The following is an 11,449-nucleotide window of genomic DNA, read 5'->3' on the forward strand; positions in this document are numbered from 1 at the left end:
CTCTGTTACAAAAATGGAGACTGTGGCTTCTATTAAGGTTCCCAACAATTTCAGAAGAAAAAAGTCTCTTTGCTTTAAAAAAAAAAATCAGATTAAATGTAGTTAGTGTGCAGCAATGCTTTCACCTACTGAGTTAAGTTTGTGAAGAATTGTTAATAACTGAGTTTAGTATCATGGTGAGAATAAAAAATCATTTTAGTTTTTTTGGCAGGGGAGCAGGATTGGATGATGTTTGAGGAAGTTGTCAATGTCAAAACTTGATTTAGTCGAAGCTTTAACAGGCAAGAACTTAGCTTTGTGTGGTGTGGGAAGTCTGAGCTGGTAATACTAGTGTGCTTTCTGGAAGAGCTGCAGGAACAGAGCTAAACTCTGATAGGAGAATTGGGCATCTCTCTCATTAACCTGAAACAATAGTGTCCAAAGGACAGTCATGTGGAATAACTTCCAGTGAACACACCTGAAATAAAAGGTGAATCCAACCAGCTTTACTTTCTAAGATGGTTTTTACTTTCTGTTGTAGCATTCCCATGATAGTAACTGAGATTACCTACTCTGTACTGGCCTTGGTGCAAGGGTCCTCACTCTTCTGAGTAGAATGTATTAGTCTTCAGTGCTATGCTGTAAAATGCTTGACTAACTGGGTATGTGGGCTCTTAGGGTAAGGTCTGGTCTGAGGAATATACTCGCTACCGCTGTACTGCACTGTGTTGTGAATCTCTTACAGTATCTCTTTGAAAATGGGCGAGTAGATGACATCTTCTCAGATCTCTACTATATTCGGTTCACTGAATGGCTGCATGAAGTTCTCAAGGACGTACAGCCCCGCGTTTCCCCTCTTGGTAAGAACTTCTGTTTAAGAACTTTAAAACTTTCCAGAGTTTGGAATGTTTAAACTGAACTACAGCATGAGCGTAGCCTGAATAGAAACTCTTTCGAAGTACTTGATGTCCCTAGGACAGCTCATACTGATCAGGGAGAAAAACGTTGTGTCTGCAGTGGGGTTATTGCACGCATTCAGCTCTAGCCCTGATTGTCGTTGAGGATTATTTGTCTATCATTGTCACCCATCAGAAAGCAGATTGTTGGGACTTCGTAGTGTCATGAGATTGCCTTACTTGGAAGCCAGATGATCCTTGATCTGAATTAAGGTTCCTCATCTGAAGTACTAATACATCTTGCCTCCAATATGTATTCTTACTTTGGGAGATAATACAGCACTGTCATGTTGCCTTGTGGCCAGATCGGTATGGTCTGCAGGACGAACTAAGTGTCAAAGAAAAAAAGCAATGTGCAATTAGAGCCTCGGATGCTGCAATTAAATGCAGCTCATCTCAACCCTGTGTTTAGAAGATTAAGGCAGCAGGGGTAGGGGGAGCAGTTTCAGAAGAGACACATTTTGACAGAGTTGCGTATGAGAACTAGATTAAGAATTGCATTTTCAGAGCACAGAAACCTGGTTTCTCATTACTTCATTCCCTTTGATCTGATTAGATGTCAGTGAAGGAGCTATTGCTTGTGTTCAGAAAAGTAGCTGATGTTACAGGCTAGATGGCTAAGTAGCACCGTGAGTTTTGGAATCCTTTTGTTTCCGCTCTGGCTGTTTGATCTGTGCTTTGTCATTCCACAAGCCCCGGAGTTCATACTGCTGTCTATTTTTCTGTTTATCTGTGTATTTGGAGTATAGTATTTCTCTTCTACACAAAGGAAAAAAAATCTGAGAACCAAAGGATTACTCATGTGTCCAAATACATCACTTGGCACTGTGTGCTGACTAAAGCTGCGCACAGGGCCAAGAGCTGATTTGTTACACTGCCCTGCCTGCTCTCACATGTTATTGGATTAGGAGCATCTGCATTGGAGTCAAGCCATTAATTAAAAGCTGTTTAAGTGCGTATTTATTTCTCACTGGGCTGGGATGTATAGGCGTATTGCAGAAGCATACTCTCCGCAACTAGAGGCTGACGTATGTATACAAGTATTTCCTAACTGTACATGCTATTTAAAAAATTATTTGCACAGTAGTGAATCTTGACATCAGTGAGGATTTCCTCCTTCTCCCCTTAAGTTTTATATGTTCTCCAATACAGACTATAAAATGCTGCCTATGTTCCTGCTGTGACTGTCTCCTGGCATGATGCTGACTTCTAATTATTGCAGGTTATGTCCTCTCCAGTCACGTAACAGAAGAGATGCTGTGGGAGTGTAAGCAGCTAGGAGCTCACTCCCCTTCCACCTTGCTCACTACACTGATGTTTTTTAATACAAAGTAAGTACTTAGGTCTTTGGGAATCTTGGGGAGTAAAAGAACTTCAAACGCCTTGACAGGGTTGGTAGGAAACTGCTGCACTGGATTAGGGTGAAATCATGAATTTGGAATGGTTGCACACAGAGCCCTCCTGCAGCCCCAGCAGGCAAGGATGCAGTTACAACAAGGAAATGAGCTGGCGGAGGGGAAACTGAACTTGGGGCTGTTGCATGCTTTGCTGCTGGAACGGTCTTTAATTCAGTGTTTGAGCTTCAGATGGCTCATGATGAGTAAAGAAAACTACCTCACTGTTGTGACTGTATCCTTTACTTGCCTCTGAATGTCCCGTGTTCTCTTCTTGCTGCTCAGATACTTCCTGTTGAAAACAGTAGACCAGCACATGAAGCTGGCCTTCTCCAAGGTGTTGAGGCAGACCAAGAAGAACCCTTCTAATCCCAAGGATAAAAGTACAAGCATCCGCTATCTGAAGGCTGCTGCCATGCACCAGACAGGACAGAAAGGTAGTGTCTCAAAGTTTTCTTTGGGAATATTTACTTACTGGGCTTGACGGAGGTGGATGAACCTGGAGATGTCTGCAGGCAGGGCCACGAGAACCCAAGGCTCTGCCAGTTACCTTCAGCCTAGCAGCATGAATTTTCTGTGCATTCTGTCTGAGAGAGCATAGTACCTTCTAATAATAAGCCTGGGGATGTACCTTACCTGAAGCATACAGGACTCATACAAGAGCTAAGGATAACTTTTTCTTGTTACTTTTGTTTTTTACGGGCAAAGGGGCTATTGGGTGTAAGTGCTTATGAACAGAGGGAGAAACTTCTTTGGGAGGGCTTCTCTTATCTTGACTCATGTGAACCCATGTAGAATCCATATGTAAGTACAATCTGTCCTTTCAAAAGTGCAGACACAGGATTTAGCTGAGGCATTGCAGTCTCAGTAGTGAGATTCTGCTCATTTTGGGCACAGGTAGAGGAGAAATGGAAAGAAGGATATGGGTGGGTTGTGTTCTTCAGTAGCCTTGGGATAAAGCCAGCTCTCCATGTAATGCTTTGAGTGTTTATAACCAGGTGCCTCTGCCCTGGAACAGCTCTGTGTCTCTGCCAGCTCTTGCATGGTGACAAGGTGCTTTGGAGTGCTGAGGCTGTATGGCACTGCTCGGTTTGCTGTACTTATGCAGAGTGTCTGACATACTTCTGGGGGGGCTGGTTTGTAGTTACAGATGACATGTATGCAGAGCAGACTGAGAATCCAGAGAACCCCCTGAGGTGCCCGATAAAGCTGTATGACTTCTACCTCTTCAAATGGTGAGAGCTCTTGGTCATGTGTATGGTTGCTTGTCTTCTGTGACTGTTAAGCTGCATCTTGTAGCTGGCCTAGTTTTCAGGGCTGTGTTTTATTGCTGGCACAGTTTCTATATTTGCATAAGTTTACTGAAACGGGGAGGGGCGTTGCTGTGAGAGGGTGGGATTTACTCTGATGGCACATAAATTGAACTTCTATGGTATTTAAAGAGACAAATCCTGATTTGTGAACTGGCTGCTCTTAATCTCATACCCACTCCGGAGGTTTGCTGTGATGGCATGAGCTTGCTGTTCTGCCTGTGACTCGCAAGTAAGTCATCTGGAAGCATCCGCTACTTGAGATGAGATTAGGGTCCTGTTCAAATTGGCTTCTGAACAAAAATGACGCCTTGCTATGGAGATTGAAGGGAGCCTCAAAGGACTCGCCTCTAAATTATGATGATTCTGGTAATTAATGTAAACATTCCTCTGCACAGACGGGTCTGTAGCTAGCCTGGATGTGAAAATACCCCGACCTTGCTTCACTTTGAAAGACCCCTGAAGCCGTGTGTGTGTTTATACTTACCAGTGTGAAATAAAATTACTTTCTTGTAGTCATCACCATGGCTTTTTAACCTTGGCATAGCCAAAAAACTTTGGGACCACTGTTGCCCCTAGATGTAACTCTGTACCTTCATGTCTCATCAGCCAGATGTTTGCGATCAGGAATTGTGGACCCTGGGGTGAGGACAGTGGCGGTCTCTCCCTCCCAGGACATTCTGTTAGTCTGGTTGTTTCTGATCTTCCTCACACAGCCCCCAGAGTGTGAAAGGCCGGAATGACACCTTTTACTTGACACCGGAGCCAGTGGTGGCCCCCAACAGCCCTATCTGGTATTCCATCCAGCCGATCAGCAGAGAGCAGATGGAGCAGATGCTCACCCGGATCCTGGTGATACGAGAGATTCAGGAAGCTCTTGCCGTGGCTAATGCCAGCACCATGCACTAAGGCATCCTTCTTGGCTCAGAAGGGGTGGGGTGGGGTGATGGGGGAGGGACAAGCAATGATAAATTGTACAGACTTTTACACTAAAGGAGATGCCTAAGTTTTTGGTTTTTTATTGGTGTAGTTATGAAGCCCTTTTAGGCTTCTTCTCTTTAAAAGAATCTAAAGGAAAACCTACCCATTGTGTATCCTACCCAACACACCAAACTGTTGGAACCATTGGAGGCTGCATATCCCCTGCGAGCTGGGAGCTGTGGAAAGCTGCTGGTTGACTCTGTTTTTTTATGATGTAGAAAACATGAACTACAGGATTGGCCTGGATGGCTGGGGCCTCTGTCTCCTTGGAGCACGTGCAGCCCAGAGGGCACAGAATGATGGATGGACCTGCTCAGCCAGTGGAGGAGAGGCAGGCATCTTCTTTTCTTGTGCTTGGACGTTAATTTGCTGTTATCTTGGAAGGAAGAGGAGAGAGTGAACTGCAGTTGTGATTTATACAAAAAAAAAGAAAAAAAACAATGATTTCTATTCAGACCTTTAAGTGACATTTTTAGATGTTAAAAGTACAAACTTTACCACACTCTTCTTTTTTGGCCTAACATTGAGGCCTTAAACCTTGAGGCTCCTGTGCCTGATGGAATTCTTGTAACATACACTTGTGTATCATATAAAGATACCACCCTGTTTCTCTTTATGTATTCTTACTCTAGTTGTTTATTAAGAATGACGAGCACGTCTTTTCAACATGCCATTGAACAGTGTGTCTTTATTTGGGGAAGAGTGAGCTGTGAGGGTGGGGGGGTCATTATACAAAGATCAGTATGCAAACTGGTTGTTTTCATCCCTGTTTGTGCTTTCCAGCTCGACCCCGCTGGACTTCTTTCACCCCTACAAATTAGAAAGGTAGAAGGGGATTAACTTCTGTTGAAGGACCTGAATGTCTGCTTGCTGATGGAAGCTCAGTGTCAGGCTAGGAACATGGGATCTGTGAGACCAGATCAGACTGTCAGTCTGTCCTAATGTTCTGTGGCCAGCCTGTGAGGCTTCACCCCTAGGCAAATTCCCCCTCTGCCCACCTTTACAAACGCATCACACCGACGGCATGATGGAGGGGTGCTGGAGGGAAAAGGCCTTCCAGGAGCAGCACATGGCTTACTCCTGCCATTTAACAGCCTTTTCACACTTTTTAACACAGCTGTGTAGCTTCTGGCATTGTTCATGATCATAAACCCCAGCCCTGTAGCCTTGCCTTGCTGCATCTTAAATGGCTGCTGTATTTTATATCATTAACAAATAGTCTGCTCTTTTGAAGCCAGCAGGTAGCCAACTGTGCTTGAAATGGGAGATCACTCTAGCCAGGCTTGGTATTTGTGCCACCAGCTTCTTGGATGCGGCGAGATGACTCTGCTTCTTGAACTTGTCTTCCCTGCTTCTCCATCTCATGTCCCTTCCCTGTTCCAAAATAGATAGATACATATTTAAATATATATTACAGTAAAAGAACTTAAACTTGTGTACAGGCAAGCAATTTTTCTGAAGCTTCTGTTGGCCAGCACCTGTATGTATTGAGAAGGAAGGTCGGCCCTCTCTGTCAGTTGTGCACAGTGTAAATGATGAGAGTAGCCATAATGTTCCCTGTCTTTGTGCTCTTGAGCAGCGTTGAGGTGTTCAGGCTTAAAGAGACTTCAACCCTCTGATGCTTCTTATTGACTGTTCAGGAGCAAGCAGATGTGCTTGAGTTGGTTGTCAGTATGAGCAGTTTGTTCCCTGTGTAGGACTGTCTGCTCAAATAAGTGCAGAGAGGTGAAGTAGCAATGCACTGTTGTTTACTGGTACCTGTACTCTAAAGTAGACTCCTAGCTCAGTGTCTGCCCTCAGAGTTATGACAGGGGAAAATAGCCCGGGGCTGGTGCCCAGAATCCCAGTGGGTAAGTTGGGAAGATGGTGCCCGGGTGGTGTGTAGTGCTGGCAACACGTACCCTCAGCTCAGTTCAGCTGTTGGGAGCCAGCAGTTGCTTTGTGGTAGGGTGGCTGTTGGGCTCGCTAATACTGCTTCAGCTGTTGGAAGCCTGTAATCCCTTCACCATATCTTAGTGACTGGAATGTCCGTCTCTGGCCCTAATTTAAGTATTTAAGGACATGGTTAGGGGCAAGGTCCCACTGCTTCAAGCAGCTGGGTGTGCTTGTTGCTCAGGATGCCCAACAGGCCTGCACAGAGTGGATTTATCATTCTTTTCAGCAGTTTGTCCTGTCTTCTGAACAGAGTTGCAAAGATGTGAAAGTAACTGCAGACACCTGTGCTCGAGTCCCGGTGTGTGCTCTGCAATACTGCATGGGAAGCTAGCTCCAGCATGCCTGCACCTCTGTGAGCCTGCTGCTTTGTCTGTCTCCATCAGAAATGCAGTGGGTGTTGAAGTCATCTGCCAGATCCCCAGTGTACAGGTCGCTTCATTAGGTGGCTTTAGGAGTCACCTCTAAATTGCCAGAAGCTGGAATAACTTGACAGAATATTAGGGCAGTTCCAGGTTAGGGGTGAACAGATACTTCAGCTGAGCTTTCTGGGGAAACAGAACTCCCTGTTACCTTAAAATTCTAGATTGTGCACCTTCCTTACTACCCTTAACTGCAGGATGATCTAAAATCTTTGTAGGGGAAGAGTTCTCCTTGATCTTGGAGTTATTACCGCTTAAGAGCAGGGGAACTTGGCACGTGGTGAGTGGTGGAGATCTCCTACTGATTGGTTTTGTCCTGACAGACTGAAGTGTTTCCATTATTTTCTCATTGTTTGGACATACATAGGAGAGGGATTTGCTGATGCAGAAGTGGACTGCTGTACTGTTCTGTACTGTCTCATCAGAATGTCCACTGTGTTAACTTCATTCCCTATTTTTAGAGACAATCGATATACTGTGACTTAAGGATTATTTTCCTGGACCTGGCTTCTAGTCTGTCTCTCTGGAGCTAGTTTAAAAGGTACAGTATTTCTAGAATATAAATACTATGTTCTTTGATAGTGAAGAACATGATCTGCTCCCTTTTAGGGGCTCATAGGAAGACATGTGCACAGAGTAGCACAGAAGAGTGCTGTGGCTTAGGGTTGCTATCCAAGTTCTGGGAAATGTTCCCAGTCAAACATGTAAAATAGCTTTTTAACACTTTCCTATAACCAGCTTGACTGCTGCTTAAAGGGCATTCCCCCTCTGCTCCGAGAGTGCCAAACTTGCTAGCTCTTGTATGCGTGTATATATGAAACGAGAACTCTCCATGCCCTATGCCTTGTATGAGACAGGCTGAAAATGCATCGATCTCTAAATAAATAAAACTGAGAAAATACCGAGTTACATAGAGACCCTGCGTTGTTGGTTTGAAACTGTGCCCATCTTGTCTCTGTGGTATGAAAGGAACCATAGAAAGCAGAGCATGACTGACTGTTGTAAAGCACCTCACATTCTGACATGAGACTCGCGTGTTGTCCTCTCTCTTGACACTAATAGCGTTGCTTTCCTAAGGAAACTTGTAGCCTCTTACACACTTGTCCACGGCACCATTCAATTTTCATTTACTTTCAAGAGTTTAAGCATTTCCTCTAAGTGGTAATGGCTGAAGCAGCAGAGAGCAGACTCGAGGGTGGTTCTCCACTCCTGTCTAGAGGAGCAAGTACAGGGAGTAGTCTAAGTAACTTGACAGGGTGCTCATCTGTTGGCTGCTTCACCCCTAGAGATCTCCTGGATTTTAGGTGGGACACAAGGTCTGAAGCAGTTCCTGAACTGTTCTGCCTTGGACCCATGAAAAAAGACTTAAACTAATCCCTGAATAAGATTCTTCTTCTGCACCATTGTTCCTTGGGCAGAAATTAAGACAGTCTTGTTCTCAACTGCACCAGGCCTACTCTCTGCCTTGGTGTACTGAGAAGGGATTGGGCCATCTTCAGGCCTCCTGCGCCGTGGCAAGAACAGATGCAAAAGTGGTAGAAAAGAGCCCTCTGAGCATACGTGGGGTGGAGGACTTGCCGATACTCTAGTCGCTCATCCTCTGCTACACACTGATTGACTCTGCGTAGTCCAACCAAACTGCATTCTCATCCAAGTTTAATAGTGACTTACCTGCAGTTAGTGTTTGGACTCTTAAGTCACTGTTAAAGTGGGATATAAACTGTCTTCCACCCTCGATGGGGCTTTTCTCCCCATGTTCTTGCTGGGGTTGCTCCTCTCAAATACTACAGGGAACGTACCTTATCCCGATGTTTCAGCCTGTTCCGTTTCACTGGTGCCAATGCATAGGAAAGAGCCCTTCTCAGCTCGAGCATCTTCCTACCTTAAGGAGCATCTCAAATCTTCTTCCAGAAGTCTCACTGACATGCTGCCCCAAAGTCTCTGAAGCGATTGCTGTGTCCCCTACTTGTTGGTTCCCTTCATTGCGTGGCTGCAGCTCAGCTCTCGGCACTGCAGTCGCTTTGCCTGTATAACCTTGCGCACGGCAGCCACGTTTGCCTGCTTCTCCGTTCTTGTTTGAGCTCATCAGAATGGGGAGGCAGATTGAACTCACAGCAGCAATAAACCGCGTCTAGAACTCGAGGGAACTGCAGGAGAGAACGAGGTGGAGGGAATGTCTCAGAAAGGCAGGGTCCCGTTGCAGCCCAGAGCCTTGCTTGATAATGAGTGTGCAGCCTATATGCAAAATACGTCTTGCCTGTCCCTCCTGTGTTGACCCTGGTCTAAACAGCACATGTGATTGGCATCCTGCAAAGTGACCTTCAGAACTCTCCAGTAGCTTTGCCCCGTGAGTAACTCACACTACAAATCATTTTAAAGAGATGCACTCAACTATTTTTTTAATTTAATTTTACTCTTATATTCTCTGCTCTTTGTAATCTGCTTGGAAATAAAATGTTTTTCCCTGCAGCCTTTGTTGTAGTCTGTTTGAGAACCATTAAACTTTGCCTGGTGTTTCTGTTGGAACAGAAGCCAACTTGCCTGTTTACTGCTGTGCCTGTGCTCTAGCGTTAACAGCAGAGACCGGTGTGTGCCTCCCAGGTAGGCTTAGCAAACCTTTGTTAGCGCTGTCCTTATTTTAAATAAAGGGTAGAGAGATCTGTTAAACTGATCTTGGTCTGGCACAACGCCTCCCGTTCTGCTGATCCTGTGACTCGAGCGTGCATGTCCTTGGCAGCGGCGTTTTCCTTTGGAAGGCTGCGTTTCTGAACCCTGCCTCGGGATGAGTATCTTGGTGCCTTTACCGGTTACTGCTTTCGGTGCTGTGAGCCTAGACGCTTCATTTACTGCCAAGGACAGTGCTTTTCTTACAGCTCCCTACCCCAAGCAAACTGCAAACACTGGGAAATCAGTGCCTGGATAGGTAAAAGCAACTCTTAGCTGAGAATCAACCCAGGAATTCTGTAAAGAAGTAAAACCAGGCTGAAACGCAATCTTTTAAAGCAGGCTGTCAGGGAACGGGAATTGAAACCCTGTGAAGTTCAGAGCGTGGCACAACGGCAGGCACCGTTAACACGTGGCTGTAGGAGGGAGCTGGCGTTGATGTTGGCGTTCGCAGTAATAGCAACAGGATCACTACCACTCTCTTGGCTTAAGGTTTTAAGTGGCGTTGTGGATCCTTGTCGCTGGCTCTGAGCTATGCGGGAGCTACCTTTTCTTAGTTAAGTGAGGGCCCCTGGAAGCCACACATCCCCTTCCTCGCAGCAAAGGGAACATCCCTGCGCTGAGGCGTGCACCTTCCTTTCCTGCTACAAACAAAACCACCATCTGATGGGAAGCAATTGTAACTTAGAAACTGCAACCTCTATTCTGTGCGGGTTACTGCTGCTGAGACCAAGCAAGCCACCCGAGAGTCCTACTTCTGGCCATAGCATCGTTCACTCATTAGGGGTTTTTTCCGCCCCTCTGTGTAAAAGTCAACGTTAGTATCTACCAAAGCCTAGCTTAAATGGTCTCTCTCTAAAACAGAGAGCCTGTCATACAAGAGCAGGGTGAGAAGGGTCTGGTTGTCTCGTTTCCCTGGTGCTCTGAGGCCAGATCTGGTACCTCATGACAAGCAAACCAACCATCAGAGGAGGAGGTTGTTCTGTAGCCCGCAGTACAGGAACTTCTCATGATGCCCAAATGGTTCTGCAGGGAGGGGAACGTCTCGTCCTGGAAAGAGCCGGTCGCAGGTTCCTGCAGCTCTCCTCCAAGGCAGATCTGTGTTTGTGCCTGTTCCTCTCCTGCAGGCACAGTCCTCCCTACACCTGCTACTGCTCTTCTGCGAAATCCTCCCTCCAGGAAGGTGCTACGCCGAGACCCCCCAGTGCGCAGTGTGGTGCAGCAATCCTCTTCACAGCGTCCATGTGTATGGCCTGGCCTGGTGGCTTTGGGAAGAGGGGGCTTCCCTGAGGCTCGCGCCCAGCTGGGACCACCTCCGATCCTGCCTCAGCTCTATTCCCTCTCTCCTTCGTGCCTGTCGTTCCCCTCCCGTTGCCAGACCGTTGCCTCACTCCTGCCTTTTGACTTTCATCCTTCTCACAGATCACTTTGACTTACAAAGTTCCTTCGGATTCTGCTGGTGTGATCCAGCCCTGCATCCACCACGGCTCCAATAAGCACCTTCTCGTCTTCCCGCTGCAGCTGCTGGCGTGTTTAGTGTTGGACTCGACACCCGCCACGGGCAGCGTCTCCGTGGGAGCCACCCACGGCCGCTCGTGTTTAGGGTGTTCTCTAAGCGCGTGTCGCGCCCCACGGGCCGTGCCGGTGTCAGCACAGCCGGGGGGTGTCACACAGGGCTGCACCGGGCCATACCCCGGCCCTCTCCTCACCGCTCCCTTCCAACGCACTGAACCGGCTGCACGGCTCGAGCAAACGAAGGCCCGCGGTGACCCGTGGCGACCGGGCTGGACGCGGACGCGCCCGGTGCTGGG

At 46.8% G+C, this 11,449-nt stretch overlaps 1 protein-coding gene and 1 long non-coding RNA gene across 4 annotated transcripts in view; one reads left to right on the top strand and one right to left on the bottom strand.

The window, feature by feature from the left end:
* Nucleotides 1-5,288, top strand: part of QRICH1 (glutamine rich 1) — a 24,914-nt gene extending 19,626 nt beyond the window's left edge. For both annotated transcript variants that reach the window (XM_068409737.1, XM_068409738.1), the window contains exons 7-11: nucleotides 725-839; nucleotides 2,158-2,266; nucleotides 2,615-2,766; nucleotides 3,474-3,564; nucleotides 4,356-5,288. In XM_068409737.1, coding sequence (XP_068265838.1) covers nucleotides 725-839; nucleotides 2,158-2,266; nucleotides 2,615-2,766; nucleotides 3,474-3,564; nucleotides 4,356-4,548 — 660 coding nt within the window. In that variant the 3' untranslated portion in view covers nucleotides 4,549-5,288. The remainder of the gene's footprint in view (nucleotides 1-724; nucleotides 840-2,157; nucleotides 2,267-2,614; nucleotides 2,767-3,473; nucleotides 3,565-4,355) is intronic.
* Nucleotides 5,065-11,068, bottom strand: LOC137668309 (uncharacterized). Of its 2 annotated transcripts, none has more exons than XR_011048916.1 (3): nucleotides 10,601-11,068; nucleotides 8,857-9,121; nucleotides 5,065-5,994 (listed from the first exon to the last, which is right to left on the bottom strand). It is a non-coding gene; the product is annotated as an uncharacterized lncRNA (long non-coding RNA). The 2 variants fall into 2 exon arrangements; XR_011048917.1 differs by having other exon boundaries at nucleotides 8,774-9,121.
* Between the last annotated feature and the right edge of the window lie 381 nt (nucleotides 11,069-11,449).

The sequence above is a fragment of the Nyctibius grandis genome, chromosome 10 (assembly GCF_013368605.1).
Source record: "Nyctibius grandis isolate bNycGra1 chromosome 10, bNycGra1.pri, whole genome shotgun sequence".
Taxonomy (NCBI): domain Eukaryota; kingdom Metazoa; phylum Chordata; class Aves; order Nyctibiiformes; family Nyctibiidae; genus Nyctibius; species Nyctibius grandis.